The sequence below is a fragment of the Puccinia triticina genome, chromosome 15A (assembly GCF_026914185.1).
Source record: "Puccinia triticina chromosome 15A, complete sequence".
In the NCBI taxonomy this organism is placed as follows: Eukaryota; Fungi; Basidiomycota; class Pucciniomycetes; order Pucciniales; family Pucciniaceae; genus Puccinia; species Puccinia triticina.
Window position 1 is genome coordinate 2,208,180 of NC_070572.1, and position 24,477 is coordinate 2,232,656.

General features: G+C 48.0%; 5 protein-coding genes across 5 annotated transcripts; 3 read left to right on the top strand and 2 right to left on the bottom strand.

Moving 5' to 3' along the window:
- Positions 1 to 991: 991 nt before the first annotated feature.
- Positions 992 to 2,189, top strand: PtA15_15A210 (uncharacterized protein; the record flags this gene model as incomplete). The annotated part of the gene is made up of 2 exons (XM_053163394.1): positions 992 to 2,034; positions 2,114 to 2,189. 2 exons carry the CDS (start codon positions 992 to 994, stop codon positions 2,187 to 2,189), a joined length of 1,119 nt encoding a protein of 372 aa, XP_053027373.1.
- A 3,927-nt stretch (positions 2,190 to 6,116) lies between these two features.
- Positions 6,117 to 6,548, bottom strand: PtA15_15A211 (uncharacterized protein; the record flags this gene model as incomplete). Its single annotated transcript, XM_053163395.1, has 2 exons — positions 6,117 to 6,283; positions 6,356 to 6,548. 2 exons carry the CDS (start codon positions 6,546 to 6,548, stop codon positions 6,117 to 6,119), a joined length of 360 nt encoding a protein of 119 aa, XP_053027374.1.
- A 730-nt stretch (positions 6,549 to 7,278) lies between these two features.
- On the top strand, positions 7,279 to 7,972 carry PtA15_15A212 (uncharacterized protein; the record flags this gene model as incomplete). The annotated part of the gene is made up of 5 exons (XM_053163396.1): positions 7,279 to 7,345; positions 7,430 to 7,471; positions 7,557 to 7,583; positions 7,653 to 7,802; positions 7,878 to 7,972. The coding sequence occupies 5 exons, from the start codon at positions 7,279 to 7,281 to the stop codon at positions 7,970 to 7,972; spliced, it is 381 nt and encodes a 126-aa protein (XP_053027375.1).
- A 2,998-nt stretch (positions 7,973 to 10,970) lies between these two features.
- On the top strand, positions 10,971 to 11,978 carry PtA15_15A213 (uncharacterized protein; the record flags this gene model as incomplete). Its single annotated transcript, XM_053163397.1, has 3 exons — positions 10,971 to 11,013; positions 11,101 to 11,167; positions 11,255 to 11,978. 3 exons carry the CDS (start codon positions 10,971 to 10,973, stop codon positions 11,976 to 11,978), a joined length of 834 nt encoding a protein of 277 aa, XP_053027376.1.
- Positions 11,979 to 12,847: 869 nt separating this feature from the next.
- PtA15_15A214 (uncharacterized protein) lies at positions 12,848 to 17,037 on the bottom strand (the record flags this gene model as incomplete). Its single annotated transcript, XM_053163398.1, has 5 exons — positions 12,848 to 12,875; positions 12,976 to 14,207; positions 14,286 to 15,578; positions 15,643 to 15,943; positions 16,019 to 17,037. 5 exons carry the CDS (start codon positions 17,035 to 17,037, stop codon positions 12,848 to 12,850), a joined length of 3,873 nt encoding a protein of 1,290 aa, XP_053027377.1.
- Positions 17,038 to 24,477: the final 7,440 nt, after the last annotated feature.

Sequence of the window (24,477 nt, forward strand, 5' to 3'; positions counted from 1 at the left end):
CAGGGTGTGCGCCAACGCAAGTGGCAACAATGGCTAGACGTCAGAGTGCACCCGTAGTGTAGCAAACACAGGCCCAATCGCATCGGAAGAATGCAATTTTGGTCGTTGTGCTGATTGAGGAATTGAATAAAACTTCTCTATTTCCGAAAAGAGAGCCAGTTGTGAGGACAAATCAGCAACAGTCTCCACCAGAACAACAACCGCATAAAAAAAGGTAACTTCTTCGGTGAGCACCTGCACATCGGGAAGGATTCCACCATGGAGCAGTCCGTACCTGCTAGCCAAGGAAGGCTGCTCCAGGCGGACAGCAGCCATGTGTATTGGCTGGCCGGACGGCGGAAGGTGTCTTCGCTCGCCGGGCCCGGGGAGAATATCGCTCCTTGTAATTCACTTGGCTTGCCGGGCCCGGGGGGAATATTGCTCCTTACAATGCACCAGCTAGTCTACATCCTTGCTGAGGTTGCTCCCCGGCAATCACCTGCACATATGCTTGCCAAGAATGATACATTCCCACTGGGCAGAATCCTTGGCACTTGTACATGCTTGACAAGGAGAATGGCCATCAAATGGAGTAAACACTCCCTTCAATGGCCGGTCCGACTGCACATCTAAAGGAGGAGAGTCCTCTCGATGGCCACTGTCTTCTCCCTTTGATGACCTATTACATTGGCGGCCATCGGGAGGGGTAACTGAAGGCCGAGGAGGCATTCTTGCACCGGGAAGGGGCTGGGTGGGACAATCTTTGCAAGATCAGCATGTGTGGGTTCTCAGGCCCTTTTTTTAGCAATTAAAGAAGTTTTATTCGGGGGTGCGTGCTGATCGAGTTCCCGGAGCGCGTGCTCGCGCCTGGGTCGGGCGGACGCGGGTCGGTCGGGGCTGTCGGCCCCCGAGGACCCCACAGGCTCAGGGTGATCCGGGGATTCCGGGGATCTTCTGCTCAAACAGCGACACGCCCAAGACTTCACAGGAGACATCAACCAACAACGACATCATGGAACCAGCCGCCTCGAAACCCGACCATCCTCTCTCCGATGACCAAACCGAATCAGATTGGACAAAACTCTCAATCCCAGACATCCAAACCAGCTCAGCCATAGCGCGCAGCACTCGCCCAAACACTAGGAGGCCCCACGCAGCTGGTTCGTTACCAAGGTCTGCTACCATCAAACGCCCAGACCCCGATGCCCTTCCTACGTCACAAATCTTACTTCCAGAGCATTCTAATCAGTACCTCGGAGAGAGCGATTCGTCGACGAACTTCGACCCTCAAGCATGGAAACGTGGAGATCAAGGGGTCGGGCGGGTCAAGACGAGACCGAACATTGGAGCCGCAGCTCCAAAAAGTGGTCCAGAGCAACAGCAGCAACACAATACCAACAGCAGCAATCGTAGCGTTTCATCATCCTCTTTCTTCCTCGAGGCGGCGTTCATTGCCCCCCACATTGTCTCCTCAACTGCCGCTCGGCCAATTCAAACCACCCAACGAAGACGGGCGATCAGTAACAGTCGCCGAGCCAGTCGGCCGAGTGAATCTCCCTCCACGTCACGTCCATCCGGCCACCACCAGCCACCCACCCGGCCGAGCTCTGATTTAGGCCCGGCCTCGAACCTCTCTGCCACTCGAGGCGTCTCCTCGAGTCCCCCGACATGGAGAGCGTACACGGGCAGAGAGAGCTCGTCCTCGACGACGACACGGACGGGCGACCAAAAACAGGAGTTCTTGCAGGCGATCTCCAACCTGCAAGCGATGGCGAAGCGCGGCCAATTCGAATGGTTATCGGCAAGCAGCGGGAACGACGATGACCAGGACGCCGACGAGCCGCGTCCAGGCCACGCGGACTTGCCCACCTCCACTTTCAACTCAGCCGTTGGCGACGACGATGACGAAGGGCTCCTTGTTCCGCCTCCCTCGAATCCTCAGCCTGACGAGCCCCATACCCCCTGGTGGTCCCTCATTGGTCGCGCTATCAGCCTCAAAACTTGGCAATTCGTCGGCCTCGGTGGGATCATTTTCGGCTTCGGTATATGTGCCGGGTACGCCACTCTTTTTGAACATCCTCTCCACCAGCTCTTCTTGCTCATGCTTCAAATCTTCCTCTTTCGCGTATTTTAGAAGCTTCATCGGTAGAAACTTGTCCCCCAAAAACTCGCCAATCGTCAAGTTTTTTAATCTACTCAGTCTTTCATAAACAATTTCAATTCACACCCTTCTCCTGCCCCATACTCCCCTTTCAGTACTATCAAACACCTCTTATCTCAATATACCATTGCATTACATCTCAATGTTGTAAAATAACTGACAAACAAATGCCCAAAGTCACCGTATATCACACCTTAGTTCGTTGAGTTTTTTCGTTTCTTTCCAGCCGGGTTGTATTCTCTTATCCCTTGCATTGTTACTCTACAACACTCTAATATCAAAGTGTATGAATGAATATTATTGATCTCCACATAGCTTCAATCTCATCTTTTTTTTTTCTCTCTCGCATGCTCATGTTTTATTATTCCTCTCTCTCACTCTTGTATGTTTGTAAGCTATAATCATCCACATTATTTTTTTTTATTCATCAAAGGAAGGGGCTTTACTGTTAGCAGGGAAGGTTTAAACTCAACAAGAATGGCAGAAAGAATGGCAGCCAGAGTTGGAGAATGGGGAGCAGAGCAAAGAACTTGTGAGGAGAAATTTGGTGCTAAATGGTAAAAAAGTGGACACAGCTAGGAAAGACTTAGTTGTTTGTGCAATCTGGTTAAAGCCTGTCAGTAGTGGTCAATGCACCCTGGAATAAATCAGGGGAAAAAGGCATAACCCTTAATGGGGCTCATGAAAAACACAACCTGGCTTCTCATATAGCCGCAATCAAGCTCTACAGATAAATATTTTAATTCAATATCTAAAATCTTGTCTCATTTTATCATGCAATTCCAAAATTTTATTGTATTTAGTATAGGCTCATGAGTGGAAATGCTTATCTCAGAGACTCAGAGTTTGAACCATTTTAGATACCCAGTTAACGTGTTGAGAGTCATCATTTTTGGTATAGCTCAAAAGATGGATGACCCCATTGGCAGGATAACTTGAATGGACAATTCATTGATGTGTATTCCTGTGCACATCAATCTATGGAAGAGTACTGGCATGAGTCAAGCCCTAATGCCCTTCATCTTGATATTAATGTTGCTAACATTCCTGTAGATGGAGGAAGAGAACAAGGTAATTTTTTTTGTCTGTGGTGGAAAAAAATTGGCTAGATTAATCAACTCCCGCAAGTTGAAGTAGTGGATGTCAGGAAGACCAGGTTTTGACAACGTGATCTCCTAGGACCAAAAATTGGTCCAGGGAATTTTTGGGAGTTGGAATTCAAATTCCAAAAAAAAAGGAGTTGGAGCCCCAATTTTGCAATAAACTGACAAAGATCAAAACAACATTACAACTTCTTGCTGAGGGACCCATAGTGTACAAAAGAATTACAGCAAGGAGAAAGCGCTCTGAAGAGAACATGTATATCTGTATGGCATCAAAAGTCCCCATGAAAGGGGTGTGCTACTGTGGGTCCATTTTGGCAGGTGTCCTACTAAGGAAAACTACCATAACCTTAGCTAGGGTGCCCTAAAACTGTGTCCCAAAGATGTGAAGCTTTCCTGCACAGTGATTGGAGTGCTTTTTGCAGTACAGAATTTTGTTTTGCAGTGCAGAAGTGTGTTATTGCCCAAACCAGAGGAGCTACCCCACTCTGGCTTTCAGGCCCATCAATATCTGGGAGATTGTGGGAGCTCCTCCAGGACCATCAAAACCCCCCATAGATATGGGCAACCAAAATTACAAAATTTGGCCAAAACTCATACTATGTAATTGACTGGTTTGAAAAAAACTCACCATTTTTAAAACATGTTTTTCCTCCACCTACCCCATTTTTGGATCCACTGGTGACAAACTCTATTTGTGGATAGTTGACTGGTTTCCAATTGTGGATTCCTTATATTTGATACCCCCTATTGGGGCAACACTGGGTCAATATGATACCAATAACGGTAACGTAACAATATTGTATTGATTTTTGGCACGTTACTGGTACTGTTACCAGTAACAGCAGTGTGTTACCAATAGTAGATTTAGATTATTAATTCTATTTGCCGCCGTTGCAATCTTGCTGCTCATATAATGTCAATATTGCGGTGGTATTGTGGTTTTTTTTGGCTTTTTTTGCCTTTTTTGGCTGGAAAAACACCATTATTGTGTTATTTGTGTTACCATACCGGTAACAATCTTACAAGCATTGACTAGTTTTGATACGCGGAAGGTGCGAAAAAAATTGTTACTGTTAACAGTAACGGCAAAAAAGGTAATGTGGCGACGTTACGATATGAAAAAACCCAGAATATCATATTGAATTGTATTGACCCAGTGTTGATTGGGGGCACCACAGAATGTCTTTTTTTGGAGTATTCATACATTTTTTTGTGTATGCTTGAGATAAAATCCCCTTGGGGAGCTCAAAAGTGGGGATCTGCGGGTTTTAGCCAATTTACCTGAATTTCAGCAGAAATTCATACATCTATGTGATTTGCTGTGGGTGTACAATATGCATATAGTGATGCATATGGAATAGAAAAGAACAAAGACACTTAAAGAAAATCCAGATCTAAGCCGACAGATTTCAGATTTTGCAGTGAAATCTTGGTCCCCAAAGCTCCCCAAAGTGATCCAGACTTCCAGATTCCCCTGCAAAATCTGGAATTCCAGAATTATTCAAAGTTGACGGGAAGTCCTCCAATTACAGGCAAATAAAAAAGAGATGAAATGAAAGACAGATATTTCAACCATTTCAAAGCCCATTCATACCAATTTTGTGTGTAACATTTGGCAAAAAATGACATTTAGGTTGCCCACCTACTTTGATGTTTTCCAGGGTTGTTCCTTCTCCTGTACTGTCAAGTGATTATTCTTGAATCTTGGTGGCTTTTGATGTGTGTAACAGTTTTTGCAGGAGCCTACTTAGTAGCCTGATGTGGCTTTGCAAGGATGTCATTTTTACAGTTGGCATTGGCTGTGCTATCATTCCTGGATAATGTGTTATCACATTATCCAGGGTGGATCCCTGTATGGCATTGTTTCAAGCCAATAATGTATTATCCAGGGGCAAAACCCATTACATCATCTGATTAAAATTTTGGAGGTAAAGAAAAACCCCTGCTATTTTATGGTATAGGAGTGGGAAAAAACTGAGAAATACTGGTAGCAGTAATGTAACCGGGTTGCAACTGACACCCATGCACTGTACTTACTCAGATAGTCTGGATAACAATATATATTGTCTTAATTACCTGTTATCACATTATCCAGGGTGGATCCCTGTATGGCATTGTTTCAAGCCAATAATGTATTATCCAGGGGCAAAACCCATTACATCATCTGATTAAAATTTTGGAGGTAAAGAAAAACCCCTGCTATTTTATGGTATAGGAGTGGGAAAAAACTGAGAAATACTGGTAGCAGTAATGTAACCGGGTTGCAACTGACACCCATGCACTGTACTACTCAGATAGTCTGGATAACATATATTGGCGTAATTACCCAATGCAGACTCCGCCAACACCATGCAAACTTGCCTTAGCCATTTAAAATCAACAAACCATCAACCTCAACACTCGACCAAGGCCCCACCCATGTTCCACCCGCCCAGGCTCAGCTGGAGCCTAGACAACAACTCCTTCACTCCCCAATCCCCAGAAGGATCCCCTCAGAGGAAAGGGAGAGGAGGAAAAGAAGGAGGACAGTGATCCTAAAATCTCCACCCATAGCTTGACAGGCTTGGGGAGCTGTCAAACGAAGCCAGCTTTCGGGCCTGTCTATGTAGGAAAAGCCCTGCTACAGCAATGAGTCGGGACACCGAAAGGTCTAGCACATCAGGCGGGTGGCGAAAGAAAGCCGATGAGAAGCCCGCCCCTCCCCCTCACGGGGAATGGTTAGCAGGCATGAGGATCCTAGCCACTTCGCGAGCAGCACATCAACAGCCCCAAAAAGGGGATTAAAACCAGCCTTTCTCCAGGCATGAGGCTCGAGAAACCCTCCACGTAGTGTGTCCATCCCGACCCAGTACCCGCACTAGCTTTCATTCCTAGCACCGCGTTGCAGATGGACTTGTGCGAGCGGGTGTCGCATGCTGCGGGGTCCGGGCTGCGGAACTCGTCGGACAAGCTCTTCCCTTCCCGACGGCTTGCACGTTGTCCTCGGCCGGGATATAGTTTGTACGCCGTGCTTGCCGGAGGGCCGCGAAGATCTTCTCTGTGAAGAGAGGGCGCTGTTTTCACGTTCCAGACTGGCAACAATCGTGCGGATGTAAACAACACACAGAACTCGGCATAGGCCCAAGGTCTCGTCGATGAGCCTCAGTTGATTGTCGCTTCTGGAGAGATGCGCCTGCTGGCCATCCTGGCCGATCCTCTCGGCGTGCAGCAGCGAAGGAGGGGTGCTGGTGGCCAGCTTTCACGGGTGGCGATGTTCCATGCTCGACGTCATTTCGGTTGGGCTGATCCACCCTGGACTCCATCGAGAGCTCAGTTGCCGGCCATTCATCTTGTTTTTTTTTTTTTCATGCGGAAGACGGTCTCGCTGGGAGTGCCGGTGGTCTTGTCAGCCAAGCTGCAGTGCACTCGGGACCAATGCTTGTCGATTGCTCGAAAGCCAAGAGAAGGGATGAGGAGTAAGCCATCCTTGCTTGCTCACTTTGAGGGGGAGGCTGTGTGGTCAGAATGCTTGGGTTTCAGCCGCTGGCTGATTGGACAGCCCTGCAACTCGCCCAATCAATCAGCCACCGAATCTGTGATAAGGGTTAGTCAGTCCACCGGCAAGAGCGTTTCCGATACTCATCATCATTCCTGAGGAGGATCACGGCCATGGCCGGCGCCAGCAGTCTTTCCGTCTTGGGGAGCAGTCTATAAATACCCGCTCGACTTGCATGTCCTCCCCCCACCATCGCCAGCCATCAACACACACACACCCACTCAAATCCACTCACACAAATCTTCAACTCGACCTTGTACCAGCCTATATATCTTGTGAGTATACAAAGATCCCGCGCTGGTCTCCCTGCACAAAGCCCTGTTCGAAATCTGATGATCTGTTTGGAAATCGCTCAGAAGCAAGATGGATTCCAACAACAACAACAACCAACGATCCGGCGGCCGTAAGCTACATCCCCTTTCTTTCTGATGTCTCGATGAGCCGACGCGAGGAAAAAGACTGATGGTAGTGTGATACCGACAGGCGTGTCCGACGATATGAGTCACTCCTCGTTGAACCCCACCAAGGACATGATGTCCGGAATGGATAGCGGGATGGATGACAGTACGTATACCCCCTCTCTTTCTCCAGAGCACGGAACGAGCATCTTAGTTGATGACCTCGATCTGGCTTCTTTTTTCTGAGCAGACATGATGAACCGAGACCGTCAAGGGGACGATCAAGGATTGAGTGAGCTTCCACTCCATATGTCTGTTTTTGTGTCTGGATAGCTTGAGCTCACCGATCCCCCTGTCTGCTTTTTTTCGCCACGCAGTGGGAAAGATGGCCTCGATGGTCGGAGGTAGGCAGATTCCTCGGGCAGCCACCCTGCCCCCATACTTTCCCTGACTGCTTTCTTTGGGGGTTTTAGGGAACAAGAACAACGACCAATCGGGGCAAAACCAGTCCTCGAAGATGATGGGCGGCGTCGGCGGCGGCGCGGGCCGAGACTCGAACCGGGGCCAAGAGGCGTCGATGGGCGACAAGGTGAAGGGCACCTACGAGCAAGCCAAGGGCAAAGGTACGCCTCCGATCTGCATCCTAATGCAACAGAAAAGTTACTGGGACTGACTTCGGTGTGTTGTGTGTGTGATAGTTATGAATGACCCGCATACCGCCCGAAAGGGCGATATGCGCAAGAACCCCGGCGGGAATGACTCGAACGATTTCATGACCACCTCCGGCATCTGATTGACTCTTATTCCCTTCGCTTCTCCATCCATCACATCCATAAATAAATAAATAAATACAAAAAAAAAACCTTTGGTTCTGGTTTGATCATCATGGACTCACAGTAATTGATATCCTACACACATAACCCGCTGAAAATTGATTATTGTAAGCTTCGGTCCTTGTAAGACGCTTGCGGTGTGCTTGGCTTTGTGCAGCTCATCACGCTGTGTTGTCAGGTTTGGTGCAGCTTGCAGTTCCGTAACTAAATCTTGAATTGTGTTACACTTCGCTATAACGAGATGAGCCTTCGAGAGAGAGAGGAAAAAACAAGCAAGATCAAAGGGTTTGTCGAGAGCGGAAAACTTCAGGCTTTGCTCTCTTCAGACTCTGTTCTCCTTATCGAACATCACTCCAAGCACTCGACATCCGCACGCTCCTCACCAGTATTCTCATCTCCTTATCCCGGAGATTACTTCTCTCATATATTTAAATGGGTCTGGCCTGTTTCCCTGCCCGACAGCTTTCTCGAAAGAGATGTTCATACGGTGTTCGGCACCCACACTCCAGCGAGTATCTAGTGGGCCAGTGACCGTACGGGCGCGCCGGTCCCATCGATCACTTGAGCCGGTCTCGAGCAGGGCGTGCCAAGAAACCGATCAAGTGAGGCGGGTCACTGGTGGTGACTGTAAGCCAACACTCATAAATAATGACATCATCGCATTTTTCACTTTTCCTTGGGAGATCACCGGGGCATCATCAGCCTCTCTGGCTCTTCAAAACCACGCAGTCGATAACCTCATCCCGCTTTCCCCTTCCCTCCGAGCTGGGCCTGTCTCTGACACCGTCCAGCAAGTCGCGACATAGGCAAGCAAGCCAGCGAGAGAGCCGCGAGACCAAGATGGGTAAGTTACAGACGACTCCAAAATACGACGCCGCCCAAACGGTGTCGATGAGTGTCTGATGTAGCTTCTTGGCAGGTATCACGATGTCCAAAGAGGGCTGCATCCGCCGGCCATCCGCGTTGAAAGCGAAGAAGAAGAAGCGGACGACGGCGTCGAAGAAGAAGAAGGCCAGCGGCCGGGCACACAGCTCGGTGCGGCTCATGGGCCGTCGGCCGTCGCCGATGCTGGGATACTCAGCCCAGCTGAGAACGCTGGCCACAAGAAAGGTGTGCTTTCGACCCCCCCGCCGTGCTCCCCTGCCGCCAATCATCCTTGTGCTGTACTGTTAACACCCCAAACTCATGTTGTGATTGATTCGTTTCTTGCCATGAAGAAAAAACGGAGTAGCTGTGGAAGTATATTTATATGGCTCGCCCAAATCACTCTGCGCCGGGAGAAAAGACGCGGGTATTGTGATTTTGCGCGATGAACTCTTTGTTGTAAATCAGATTTTTATTTTAAGCCAGTAGTAGTAACAGAGTGACTAACAAACAATAAGAAAAATAAGAATCAAAAACGCCATGAGTTAACAAGAAAGATTGAAGGAGAAAAATAACAACCACTAACAGAATAAAGAAGCTATCTTTACTAATGAACTGAACACGAGTGACGACAATGTAGAACAACCAGAAACTAGAACAACAAGCAAACTAAAGAAAGTGAACATGATTTAGTTTTGAAATCTAACACAGTAAATGAAAAGTAACAGAAAACAAACGCTGTGAATTCAATTTTCTTGATGATTTCTCCTCCTGAAACGACGTTGACTTTTAGTTCTTGAGCTAGCTGAGTTGTTAAACAGACATTGTTGTAAGCGAGTGATTGAGTTTGTTCCGTGTTGATTTGCTCTTTACCTGAGTAGCTGAACCTTTTAACCGACGGTTTTTCGAGTGTACTGAATCGGCGAGTTAGAGTCGTATTCCGATCCTGAGTTGAATCCGTGAATCGACCGAGAGAAACAAAACGTCTAGAAACTTCGGCTAGTTGAGCCCGGCTGTTGAACACGCTTCCACGTGTACATCTCATAATGAATATGCATTACGTGCGTGTCTCCAAATTACACTCAACAGGTATTGATCCCGGCCGCATATAGCTTTACATGTATCCTAACACTTGCGAAAAAATGGCACCAGCATTTGTGTTTATGATGAAGAAGTCTGCGGAACCCATCTTTGTAGTCTTATGTAAATATGTACAACCTATCGAAGCAAGTTTAGCAGGATTCACTCGCCTCAAAAAAATGCACATGCTGAAGAGGGATGGACGAATCTCCAGATCATCACGAAACAGCTGCAACTGTGTATACAGATTTACTCCTGACCAGCTGAAGGTCAAGGAGGAGAACGTGCAAAGCACTCTCTCTGCGGCTCTTTTTGTGCCATCCGCTTATAATTCAAAGCCTGATCGCCATGCCACGAGTCCACGACGTCTGCCACCCCCACGGCTTCGATGAGCGTCTGCTGACGGGGTTGTATTCAGGGCATCCGGTTTGAAGACGGACAACCCTCCTGAATCCTCGCTGCCATAGCCAACCCGACATATCCAGAGGTCCACACACTTGCCCCTTTGTTTTGCGCGCCGTCCTTCGTGGTGTAGTGGACAGCAACGCGTTCTTTGTAAGAGATCCGCAGACCACGATCGAAAGACTTCAATCGACACATGGGGTCCATCCTCTTGGGTCTTACTCATTAATTGAATTCAGGAGAATGGGTGGCACATAGATGACAGAACCACTTGACAGAATTACTATAGAATTTGTTCAGCACACAGGTGGCTTTCACGAATCATGATGGCCCGCAGCTATGAAGGCCAGAGGAATCGGCAGCCCAGCGGGCCCAAAGGAGGACTTGAAAACACATAAATAAGCGCCAGCTGCCAGCTCTCTTTCCCTTCTCCCCCAGCTCCCTAGCGTCTTTATTCATCACACGGCCATACTCTGATTTGAACTTCAAGCAAACTTGTAAAAAACACCGGACACTTGTACGTTCGTCTTCGTCTTCTGGTTCCAAAGCCCAGCAGGTTCTCCTTGCCTTCGTGCCTGACTTTCGGTCATTTAGTTGACAGACGAATTCAAGATGGTTTTATCTGCAGTCACCTTGGCTATCGGCCTATATCTTGGTACATCTTTTTTAATCTTATAACATTTTGGGACTGAAGCTGGCGAAGAAGTGGTTGACATCTAATGACTGACTCAATGCCTCACAGGCCAGCTTTCATCATTCACATTCGCGAATAGCTTGTCAGCTAGACAAAGCCCAGCAGACCCCCAGGCGTGAGTAAATATTTCCCTATCCACAACTTCTGTCCGACGTTTTCTGCCTCCACCATACTGAGAAATTATTTTTCTTGGCCTGATCAGTTTGAAAGGCGGCGCACTCGGCCGCCGGACTTACGACATTTATTACTCAAACCCCTGGCTCCCGAGAAAAGACTACGGCTACAAGTATGATGGGCACTCGGGAAAGGATGACAACAAGTATGGCTCCGGAAAGGGATACTACAGTTATGGACAGGGCTCGTATGACTCTGGGAAGGGCTCGGACGGCTCGGGCAAGGAGTACGATTCGGACAAGAAGAGTTATTATGATGATGGAGCCGGCAAGAATGAGGTCGGCTACAACAAGCAAAACTCTGGGAAGAAAGATTACGAGTCGGATTCCTACAACCCATACTACAAGTACGACGATTCCGGAAACAAATACGATGCCGGAAAGGACTATGACTCGGGAAACAAATACGGCTCGGGGAAGTACGATTCCGGATACTCCTCCGACTCGGAAAACAAGCACGGCTCCGATGACAAGTATCCCGACAAGTATCCCGGCAAGTCCGACGATAAGAAGGACGCCAAGGACGCCGGGAAAGGTTATAAGGGGGACGGTCAATACGATGACAAGGACACATCATCCGAATACCAGAAAGATTCCGGCAAGAAAAACGACTCGGATGATGACAAGAAGAACAACGATTACAACCAGTACTCGAAAGATGGATCGCAAAATTACGACAAGGAGAAAGACCCATACAGCTATGGAAAGGACGAAGACTCCAAGAAAGACGGTACGGGTTACTCCCGCGTCTAGTCTTCTTTTCTCGAGTCATATTTCTTCTTGCATGTAGTCTCTAACCCACAGTTTCCCCTTGTATTGGAAATAATTGAATTTCTGTCTCTCTTTTCTTCCGGTTATCTCTGAAACAAAACAGCCGGGAAACAAAGGCTTGCAGAAAAGAAATCATTGGGTTTTTTGGCCATTCAAGCAACACGAGGGTGTGCGTTTAAATGCCCGACCTTAGAATAATTGAATCGGGGGGTCAGAAGAGGTGTGTAGTCAGTGAGCGACAAATGTGGTACTTAAGATGAGAGATGAGAAGTCTGGCATTGTACACCACCGGGGCAGAGTTTTTGGTTGTTATTGGTTGGCGATCATACCGACATTACAGGCGCAGAGGAGCCCAAGAGCCGGGGTTTTCTTGCGAGATAATTCGATGAACGAGAGCGAAGATCGCATGGTGTGGATGAGGTCTGATACCAGCGCGAGCTTTCAAAGCTAGGGGGTAAGTAATGGGGACTTGAGGCCGTTTACGGACAGTTTCGAGGGGTAAGAGAAGGATCAATGCTTCGGATGAGAGGCCAAATTTGGCAGCGGTGGAGAAGACCGTGTGTTTACAGCTGCCTTTGTCCAAAGTTATCATTACAATATTCGATTAAGTCGAAAGTAGAATACACGATGTGAGCTTCAACGGGTTGGCAAAGCGGGTATATTATTATATGGTGAGATGAAGAGTGACTGAAAATTTGATGTTTCCTTAAAAGCACAACACAGGAAAGCTGGACTCCAGAATGTACGAGTGAAAAAAAGAATAAGTGGAGCATGTTATGTTACACGTGAGGAAGAAAAACGAAGCAGATTAGGACCTCAATTCTGAAAGAAAAACGAAGCAGATTAGGACCTCAGTTCTTTTTGACCGAATAAAATTTCCTGTAACACAGGCGGATGAGGAAGTTCGAAAGCAGAAACTTCTCAATTAGTTGTTCCTAAAAAAAAGTATGCGAAGGAATATGAGTTGGGGGAAACGTACTCGATTCTGAGATCGCCAAAGCCGACATTTGTAAACCTCAGATCCTTGGTGTTCTTAGTGAGTTGGTTGCTGAGGTTAGACATTCTACAAGGGTTCTTACGGTTAAAGATTGAGATCCGGCTTGTAAGATCTTCGCGAACTGCTTTGGTAGCTTCATGTTCTTGGGTAGCTTTATGAACTTCTTTCGTCGCCTCATGAACTTCTTTGGTAGCCTCATGAACTTCTTTGATAACCCCCTGCTGGATCAATGGGCCCACGGGCGAGGTTGGTTTATTGATATCTTCGCTGAGGAAACTGGGGAATTCTAATCTCTCAAATGGTAGAAATAACTCGTCCAACATCCCGCAGTTCTCATCCTTCTCCTCGAATGACGTCTCCTTAGGATCACTGCTGCTGAGAACTTTGTCCTCACCGTTCTCTTCAAGGTTTGTCTTGCTCTGATCGACCTCAGTAGGTGCTGACCTGTCCTCATCGTCCTCAGTAGGCGTTAGCTGATCGAGCTCCGTCTCTTCTGGTATGGTCTGCCTAGAATCCCGGGTACCAGTAACAGTTAGGGTTTCGACTTGATGATCTTCAGGGTCGAATAATCCCAATCTTTTGGTAACGTTGTCTAAATCAGTTTGGATCAGTTGGATCGCCTTCTTGATGTCCGCCTTCTGCCGGGTCAAGCTTTCAATTTCAATCTCTAAACCAGCCTCGGTCTCTTCTTCTTTGGAGCTCGTGTGGTCAAGAGGGATCCTTGAACCGGACAAGAAAACCTTCAACGAGATGGGACAGTCGTTCATGGACGTTTCTTCACTATCGCTGTCCGGTTGCTCGCGCATAGGTTTTTTTCTCCGCGGCAACCCCATCGATTTTCGACCGGAGGAAAGAGGGCCCGTGTTTTCCGACGATTGACGTGTGCGTGACCTCGTGTTGGACGCTTCTTTGAGTATGTCGTATCCCAGTTCTTCTAACGATTGAGAGTCTGGTTCATGGTGCACGACATTGCTTCCGTAGCTTGTCATCGGATTTTCCGGGCCGAACAGCAGCTTCCTGGGGTCAGCTGATGTGCTCGTGTCAGGAGTCGAACGATCAGTGAGATTCTTGGCGAAGTTGACATGTTCGAAATCTTCGTTTCCTTCAGAGGAAGTCTTGTATTCAAATGACTGTGGCCGGTGGATGTAGAACGGAGATGCAGAGGTGGGATTTGAATTCGGATCTTCATCCAAATTGCCTTCCACTTCGATGATCTAGAGAGTTGGAACCAGAGAATACCATAAGCCTTAGAGTTCTCAACACAGAAAACAAAAACATAGCGGTAATCTTACTTGGACAAATTTCAACTCGTGCAACTTGAGCCGGAGTTCGTTAATCCGACCTTCACATTGGGCCAATTCCTGCTGATAAAACTCGTAATGCTCATAAAGAGCCTTGTGATTCTCGATGTCCATGGTGCAAGTCCAACCGAATCTCAACTCCAACAGCTTACTTATCCCAAGCGAGTGGCAGCTCAAATCCTCTTTCCAATTGTCCCAAATTTGATCGAACTTTTTCCGATGCGTAAATATCTTCGAGCTGGAGTCCCTTACAGCAGTGAAGTTCAGCTTTTCGGGCTCGTGTTGGTGATGATAAACTGAGTCTCTTTGATCCTGGAGTAAATCGAGAGTGGAACTGTTCCCGAGGACATTGGAGTTCAAGTTCACGTGAGACATCGATTTGACCTTTTCGTGGAAATTCAATTGGCTCTCACGAAACAAAGAAATGGACTTTGTGCTGTAGATTTCAGGTTTCTCGTCGTAGACTGATCGGTCGGGATACTCAGATTTCATTTTCTGGGTCGGGCTGATGTACTTCGTCCGTCGATTTTGAGGGAAATGTCGACCGAAACTCGAGGGCATCCGACTTTGCGTTGGCCTGGTACGTTTGACTGAAGGGGATGGTAGATTTGAGGAAGCTGGCTCGCAAGAGATCGACGGCAGCCACAAGTCGTACCAACTGATTTCCTTGTTTGAATACATGGCATCGATGTGAGAGTGTAGGAGCAGCATGGCCATACATTCATCTGCTGCAGCTTTGACATCTGGATCTTGTGTCCTCATTGGCTCTTGACTGGCATTTTGTGGATATGCATTGATTCTATCGGGCGATTTCGTCTGAGTATCGACAAAGCTCTGGAGGTCGCTAGGAAATTTGATGAACTGTTTGGCTAACGGTCTCTTCATGGAAGTCGTCACGTTCGAGATCTCAGTGGGCAGAAGCGAAAGAGGATACGGCGAGATAAAATGTTGTTCAAGCAATTTATCGATCATCCCTTGGACAGTTGTTGGACAGACCTCGGAGGTGGATTCCTTTAACAAATCCAACTGGCGTGGTGTGGCGGTGGGTGTATTGATCAACGCGCTTGCGGCGGGAACTCGACAACAACTGGTCGCTGGTTTTGTTTCATCATGAGAGCCATTGGGGTCTTTCGCCTTGCTGGGATCGGCAATTAATGTGTTGGACTCCAAAAGCTCTAAAGTCCCATGGCGCTTGAGTACTCGAGTCATCTCCTCTATCATAGAGGCCCATTTGTGCTCGGGAATTCCGGAAGAGATGAAAGACGCATGGACATAGTCGAAGTGCTGACATGATGTTTCTGCTCAGCTTCTTGAGCGAAGGAATTTCGAAAGCTAGAGATTCACTCACTCCAGTTTCGAAAGGCAGCGTGCAATCCGAAAAGTCGTGTTGGACAAATGAGAGGTTTTCCGAGACTGACCGCTCCAGCCATTCTAGATCTAGTAACAGCGGGCAGATATCTAGTCCAACAACTTCAATCCCACTCGTCTGCCTCAAAACCCCGACGCACCACGTGGCTGAAGGACCGCATCCAATGTCCAAAACTCTTCGAATCTCATTTTTCGTATTATGCATTCCTGGCGATGGTGACATCAATTGAAACGGTAAAGATCCTTCCAAAATGGCCGATGCATACTGCATCAAGATGTGACTGCGGTGCAAAATGTTTGAATGAGTAACGGGTGCGATCTTTTTTTTTTTTTTTTGACAGAAACCAACACTCAACTTGTTCATGATCTCAGGTCCATACGACATCCAGTATGGCACATCACTCCTCAGATAAGGATGATATCTTTCACCTCGAGTCGTAGCAAACCATCGGTGATCAAGAGCTGTGTGGGAATATTCCTGGTTAAGAACTGCCTCTCTCCGAGTGATAGGCAGAGGGTCGGGGAAAGGATATTCAGGCGGTGAGAATTCGGCCAGGGCAGACGCATTGCTGGTTCCAGCAAGGTTTCTTTTCGGGTTCAGAGTCAATTTTCGAAGATTGTTCATTAACGGGTTTGATCGAGTGGAATCTGCTGGAGAGGTGACGGGACCTGATTCTGAGTAGGTCTCTGACTCAGCGGAGCATAGACTCATTTGCGACGCGGCATTCTGGTTGGAAGACCATGCTGGGGGCGGCGGCTTGGGGCTAGGAAGACAATATTGGATCAAGTTTTTGGAGATGCTCAAGCGTGGCTTGCGTGTCGAATTTTCTGGGGCTGGTGGGGAGAGGGTTGATTGAGACGGCTCGGTGTCCTTGGCGGAATGGTCTGAGAGAGTTGATGTGCTGGGATTGCAGGACAATTCTTCTGTGGCGGGCTGCAACTCCTGCCCGGCTTCTGTTACGGCCTGATTGATCGACAGCCTGTCACTGCCTGTAATCTTGTCTGGTGCGAAGCGCTCTACTAGACTTCGACGAGAAACAGAGCGCGACAGCCGTGATAGAGGTTGACTTAAAGACTTCGAAAGAGGCTTGATGTCAAGGCTGGCGGTATCGCCAGCGGGAGTTGATCCATAATCTCGTGAAAAGGGGCTCTTGATGGGAAGCTCGGTGTGAATGTCTAGATCGCTCTCCACAGTAGGTTGTCGAGAGGGAATCGATTTCTTCAAGAACCTTCGAATTCGGGATGTACCTTGATGGCTGTTGGAACGTAAACTGTTGCTACTGTAGTTCCGATGATGAGCACGGTCATGCTTTATCACCTCATGGTCCCCAGGCTCCTCGAGCAGATAAGCTTCCTGAAGGTAGGCCAAAGCCATGAAGAATTGGAGTCGGGCGTGTTTAAAGGTTTATCCAGCGGAAATTGTACGCGGCTGGATGTAAATAATTCATGCATGCATACCATTGAAGCGTCAGTAGAGGGCTCAGCTATCGGGCATATCTCCACGCAACCAACACACGCGTAAGCTTACCAATTATGTAACAGAAGCAGTTTCAAAGAGTGGACAATCCGGGATATCTGGGCGGATCACACCAGATATCTGAAACCCGAGGTTCCGAAACCTGCGGATATGGGCAGGAAATTTTCTGGATCTGAAGTGGGGCTCTTCAGGATGCAGCTCAGCGGAATAGACACGCGGAAAAGATGAGAGGAGATTGGCGAATGGCCTGAATACGAAAAGGAAATGGGAGGAAATACCCCTACAAGAGAGAGGACGCCTGATAAGGGCACCTCGAACAGAAACAGAAAGACAAAGCCACTACAGCCGTAACACCGCGGGGCGAATTCCATTCTGCGCACCTACCAAAACTTAGGCCCCTCCAGAGACCTTACTGTGGTGGTAGTGTGGGGGACTCCTTCCTGCCCGGGGGCTTGGGGAGGGTGTCCCCTCTTCACTTTGCTTCTTGCAGGTTCAGGGTGGCGCGTTGGTTTTCCATTGCGCTTCCCCTAGGCCGACTTGAGCCCCTTTGGCGGGGGCTCCAAGCCGGCCGTGGGTGGGTCAGGAGGGGCTTTACATCCCATGTCTCTCGAGCTTCCGGAGACTCCTCGGATTCTATGCTGGGTCTCGGTGGCTCGAGAGGGGTGAAAAGCCCCCCGGATCGGCAGAAGAAAAGGAGCACGCTCTTGGGGGATCGGTGCTAGACCCTCCATGGTCTGTGCACGTCTCCAAGAGTGTGATCTGTCGGGGTGGATGGGTGGTGTCGAAAAGAAAACGGAGAGAGTACCTGCGTAAAAGATGGGATGCTCTGATCGAGGGGAGAAGGTGTGAGCTGGGGAACGAAAAGGGTGCTGAGTGAGCTCCCTTTTGTGTCCCTCTCGCTGTCCTTTCCCCTCGGGGCCCATCCTTGGGTCGTGTTGGAGGCCGGGATGACCAAGGTGGTAAACTTACATCATCTTAGTCTAACTAGAGTTATGCATATACCAACCATTGTACATATATGCATAACTGCGGCTGTGCAGCTCTTGTACTTAGTCTAATCATGGCGCCCGGTACCGGTCCTCTCTTTTTCCTCACCGAGATTGGACCGATACCGAGCGTACATGAGCTTACCCGTGACGCATTTCTTATCGTCAGGTAAGCGTAATCACAACCGAGATTGGACCGATACCGAGCGTACATGAGCTTACCCGTGACACATTTCTTATTGTCAGATCTGCATTCACTCCCCTGAGTGTCTTATAGGTTAAAAGCCGAATGCTCTACCGACTGAGCTAACCGGGCAGAAATGACTCAACTGAAAATCTTGTTCGAAGAAATGGGAGGACTGTGTTTGCAGAGCAGTTTCTCGGCTCCAGTTGGGATTGACGCGAAGACTTTTGAATTCGTGGTTAGCCAAAAGCTCGAATCCGCGACTGCCGTCGGCATGAATGATGTGATGACAGTAATCCAGTCAGCTACTGGAAAATCTCAGCAGAAGACGGCAATGACCATTGAAGACCCATACCAACCAATGGACCTAGATGCGATAAACGCGATCCAAACCAATCCGGGTAGATATGCCCCACCCCACCGCAGGACCCAACAGTACCCTCAGGCACAGAGACCGGCGATGAATCAACAGAACGCGTTACCGACTTCAGCGCCGAAACCGCAACTCTCCATCGGAAAAGCAACGGCCTATCGAGGTGTACCTCTCAATAGCAATCTCACCAATAAACACGGGACCCAGTGCCATTACTGTAAGCAATATGGTCACTGGTACAACATCTGCAAGGCGTTCTGGGACGATTTAGCATCTGGCGTAATTGGTCCACCACCAGAAGAACACGACTCCCCGGGATCCAACTATCTCTCACCGGAACGGCCGTTTGGGAAACACAATCGTCTTAGACAACTAGATGTTCCGGAGATCAGCGACGGCAAGATCCTTCTTGATTCAGGGGCCTCGACTCATTTTCAAGGGCACGATTTCAATACCGACAAAGCAAGGGACGGTGACAGTTGAGGATGTTTATTACTGCCCGGGTGTAGATGGAATCATTTTATTGGTGGGAAGATTGACGAGCGCTGGATGGAAGCTATTTTTTCAAAATCAAGACGCATTGCTTACTAGCCCAAACAACGTAGTTTTTAAGACATTGTATAAAAACTATTGCTGGTTTCTAAGTAATCTAAATCAATCCCTACTATTGAATAAAGTCACCCAGAAGCCTTCATTTGACCCTTTCCTTTGGCACTGCCGCCTTGGACATGTCTCGGAAGAAGTTGTGAGGAAGTACCTAAGCCAACATTATCCGGAAGAGATCGAAGGAAAAGTGTGGGCCTCCTTCTTCTGTCAACAATGCGCCACATCAAAGAGTATTGACAAGAAGTCTCCAGGAGGAAACTCACTCATACCCCGCGATGAACCGCTGGACTTCCTGGTCTTGGACGTGGCAGGACCTTTTCCGTACGATATGTCAGGCAAGCAATACGTGTTGACTATGCGTGACCACGCGTCAACCTACATCTGGTGTGACGTAATGGCCGAAAGGAGCAAGGTGCCTGGTAAAATTATGGTGTGGATGAATCATTTGAAGAACACATTTGGCAGGTGCCCCAAGAACCTACGATGTGATAACGCGCCGGAATATACAGCTTCACTAAAGAAACTCCTTGTACCAACGGGTGTCTCGTTAGCTCCAGTACCACCGTATAGTCCAGAACACAACGGAGAAGCCAAGATAGTCAACCGCACACTCGGAGACATGGCGAGAACCATGCTACATGAATCCAAAATACCAAGACCATATTGGAGCTATGCGTACAGGATGGCGGCACACATTCACAACCGAATACCCAACAAGAAAGTCGAGCAGTGTCCTCTCACGGCACTTTATGGAATTGAAATTGATCCAAACGTTTTGTATCCATTCGGGGCGGAGGCCATCGTCCACATCCCATGAGAAAAAAGGGACAAGTTATTGCAGCGAGCTCACGTAGGCAAACTCATTGGATACCCAGCCGCCGGGGGTGGGTGGCTAGTTCACTCATCATATGATGGAAGGATTCTCCACTCGACCTCGGTGATTTTTCCAGAATTTCAACACCTGCCAGTGAAGATAAAGGAGAAGACCAAGGGCGACCTCGACTTTATCCTCAATCAAATAGTCTTGAAATTAGGCAAAGAAGCGACAGAAGAGAATGCTAAGGCTGAAGCGCAAGCCATAGCCAAACTTCCGGTAAACAAAGACCGACGACTTCTGCTGAACATCCGCGCTGCACTACAAGCTGTGAATTCGAAGAAATGGATTGAAGCTGCCAACTACAAAATTGATAAATTCTTTGAACTTGATGTATGGGAAGCCGTTGAACCGTTTGCGGGTGTGAAAGCATTGGGATGTCAATGGGTGTTTGCCATAAAAGAGGGACCAAAAGAGGGCAATGCGGACATTTTTTGGGCGAGATACATAGCAAAAGGATTCAACCAGGTAATGGGGCGAGATTGTAACAAAACTTATGCCCCAACGGCGTCACTAGTAACCCTTCGACTATTGATTTCTTTGGCGATAAAATACCACTACCCAATAGCAACATTCGACGTGAGCTCAGCCTACCTTTAAAGCCCGATAGAGGAAGAAGTATACGTACAACCTCCCATAGAAATTCGACCTGAACTGAAAGGAAAAATAATGAAGTTGAAGAAAGCAATGTATGGGACAAAGCAAGCAGCACGTTGTTGGTGGAAATTTTTCAAAGGGAAGATGGAAAGTCTAGGTTTCATTGCATCGGAGCTAGAACAATCACTATACATATATCAACGGGACAATGACTTCATTATCATATGGCTACACGTGGACAACGGATTTGCAGTGGCATCAAATGAAGGGCTCATGTCAGAATTGAGAGTGGCAATGGAGAAAGACATGAAAATCAAATGGTCAGATAAAGTTGCGAAAATTGTTGGCATAAACATCAAGCTGAAGGCAGATGTGGTTGAATTAGATCAAGAGAAACTGGCTGACCAGATAATCAACGACTACTCAAGGCAAACCTACCCTCAAAGAAGTACTCTACCAGACAGCGCACTCAAGATACATGCGGGAGAACCAATTGACCAAACAGAATATAGATCAGTTCTTGGCTCGCTCATGTATTTAGCAGCAGGGACAAGACCCGACCTGTCGTACGGTGTAAATCTTTTGGCACGTTACAGCCAGAACCCATCTCACGCACACTGGAAGGCGCTAGATTTCTTGATTGGATACTTGAAGCGCTCGAAATCAATGAAGCTGAAATTGGGGGGAAGAGGCGATTCTTTGGATCTTTGGTCGGATGCGAATTGGGGAGGCGAGCATGAAAGGCTGACTTCGGGCTTTGTGATCAAGCACCTAGGCGATGCCATTGCATGGGGAGCAAAAAGGCAGGCAGTGGTGGCACTATCAACGTGTGCGGCGGAGTATGTGGCGTTATCGGATGGATCTCAACATCTCGCCAGTCTATCAATACTTCTTGAGGACATTCATCACCCACTAAAAATGAAAATCTTTTGCGACAACGAGGCGGCGATACTGATTGCAGGCAACAATGCATCCAAGAAGAAAACAAGATACTTGATCAGAGCATTTTACTTTATCAATGATTTTGTCTGGGAAAACAAGATACAGATACAATGGACAAGCACTCAACACCAACAGGCGGATATCTTCACCAAGAAACTGGGGCCAAACAAGATGGCAGCGGCGCTGGAAAAATTAGGACTAGCGGGGTGAAGTTTACCAACTTGGGGGGGGATGTTGGAGGCCGGGATGACCAAGGTGGTAAACTTACATCATCTTAGTCTAACTAGAGTTATGCATATACCAACCATTGTACATATATGCATAACTGCGGCTGTGCAGCTCTTGTACTTAGTCTAATCATGGCGCCCGGTACCGGTCCTCTCTTTTTCCTCACCAAGATTGGACCAATACCGAGCGTACATGAGCTTACCCGTGACGCATTTCTTATCGTCAGGTAAGCGTAATCATAACCAAGATTGGACCGATACCGAGCGTACATGAGCTTACCCGTGACACATTTCTTATCGTCAGATCTGCATTCACTCCCCTGAGTGTCTTATAGGTCGCCTGTCTCGCCACCTACATATCTCAGAGGCGTAATGCCTGTGCTGCCGTGTTGACGGCTGTCGCCCAGCCATTTTTATGCCAGACGCCACATAGACCCTCTATGTGGTGCATGCACCCATGGCCATGTGACGCCCACACGGAGCCCCCCCTGGGCGCCACGGGCCTCTGGCTAGCCTAACTATAACACCAGGGTTCGCAGTCGACACAGCAACAACGAAAAGAACTGCGTCGGCGCGACCCCCCCCCCCGACGCCACCAAATTGTTTTGGTGGCCAACGTGATGTCTCTACGCTGGAGGCCGTTGGCGCCGCAGTCGGCATTTCTTCCAATGCAAGCCTTGCGTCCGAGTCCGCCGTCGGCACATCCTTGACGCAAAAGCCCATTGTAACACAAAATGCATTGCGCCGGGCTTGCGCAACGCAAATTGCAGTACGCAATGCCTGCGTAATATTTACAATCACTTGGCTGGTGCAAAAATTGCCTCCAGCTTGGGCTTGAACCCAGAGCTATCAGATGCTGTCTGGTCCAGCAACCAGGGTCCTACTTCCACCCCTAGACTAAACACCTTTTGGCCTATCACCCAGTGTGCTATACTAAGGCCCACGTTTTCCTGTCCAGTATTCCTGCTGACAACCTTTTTTCAACATGTTCTCTTTTCTTTTTTTTTTTTTGAAAAATGGAACTCTCACTACCTTTCTCCTAAAGCAAAAGCGTATATAGGACCCTTGCTCAAAAAAAAGCAATCTGATGATTGCTTGCCAACCCGGACGGCGAGCCAATCATGACCTATGCTTGACGCGGGCCCAACCAGCCGAAGGTGTTGGCTTGCCGCTGCTGGCAAGCCTTTGTCGGCTGTCTGCTGTGTTGGACCCTTGTTTGACGTACAGTCAAGCCAACCGAACCAACAAGTTGGCCCAACCCAGCCGTACCGTCAGTGTTGAGTTTTCGCCATGACAGTCTTGTGAAAGGAATGAGTCTCATTTCCTCCCTTGCTTCTGCTCCCTTGTCTCCTCCTTTTTTGGGGCCTCATCCTCTCCTGGCCATCACATTCCCTTCCTTGCGACCACTCTTGTCTTGACTTCGATCAGACTCGACTCTTCAATATTTGTCTCGACATCGCTCAAGACGCAAAACTCATTCCGGCTCGACATTGCTTGAGTTCCTTATCAATCTCTTGATTGGCTCATCTCTCCAATTTGGTGAGAAACGAACAACAATAACCTTGGTCCATTCCTCCCTTGGCTAATCCCTTTTTCCTTTCTCTCTTTCTATCTTTTCCAGTGTCCTTGTTCCCATTCTACTCTCTCCTGTCCTTGGTTGTCTCAGAATCTCAATTCTCTTGTGGTGGTAAGTCTCTCTCATCTTCTCTCCTGTTGTTCTTTCTAATTCCTTTCTTAATCATTCTAATGTTGTTTCTTCAGTCTGGTTCTTAATTTTACAGCAATTCAGATTAAATCTTCACAGTCAGCCTGCTCAGCAGGGCCAAAAGGGGTTGGCTGGGTGAAGCCATTGCAGTAACTTTACCTTGCTGTCATGCCAGCGCAATGCACCGTTGATGCCGGCTTGACAGCTGGTTTGGATGGGTCATACCAACATCAATCTGACCCATCCCCGGCGTTGACCTGCCTCCGCAGTCAAATTTGTGGCAGGTAGTCGGAATTTTAATTTCACAAAAAATGACCAAAAATGAAGAAAAATATATACCTCTGCATTGGGGAACCTAAAGCCCCCCAAAATTTTGGGGCCATAAATCACTTTGTGTTGAGATAGTGTATTAGCATTTCCCTATGTAGTATGCTTCTAACCTATAAACCCACAACTTAGCCTATATTATACATGTATATAGTCTAGTTGTTCTTCTTACTGTTATCATTCCTCACTGAATGATCATTACAAGTTGACTCACTGTGCTAGGACCATGTCCTTGACACCTTGTCAAATTCTCTTAGTCTTGTGTCACCCAGTTACCCTCAACAGGTTATGAGACCCATGTACTCCCCTGTTGCACCTTTTTATTTGCTTTGCTCACACTCATTTTCACCGGCTTCACTCTCTCTCCCGCATATTTTTAGGCCCCCCCTCTGTCTTTTGCTAGACCCAGCTGGAACAACCACAAAATCTTGCTTGTTGGAACTCGTCACCGCTTGTCTGAAGTCTTTGGAGATTGTCAGGAATCTTTGGAGATGATGAGCTTCACGGCATTGGCACA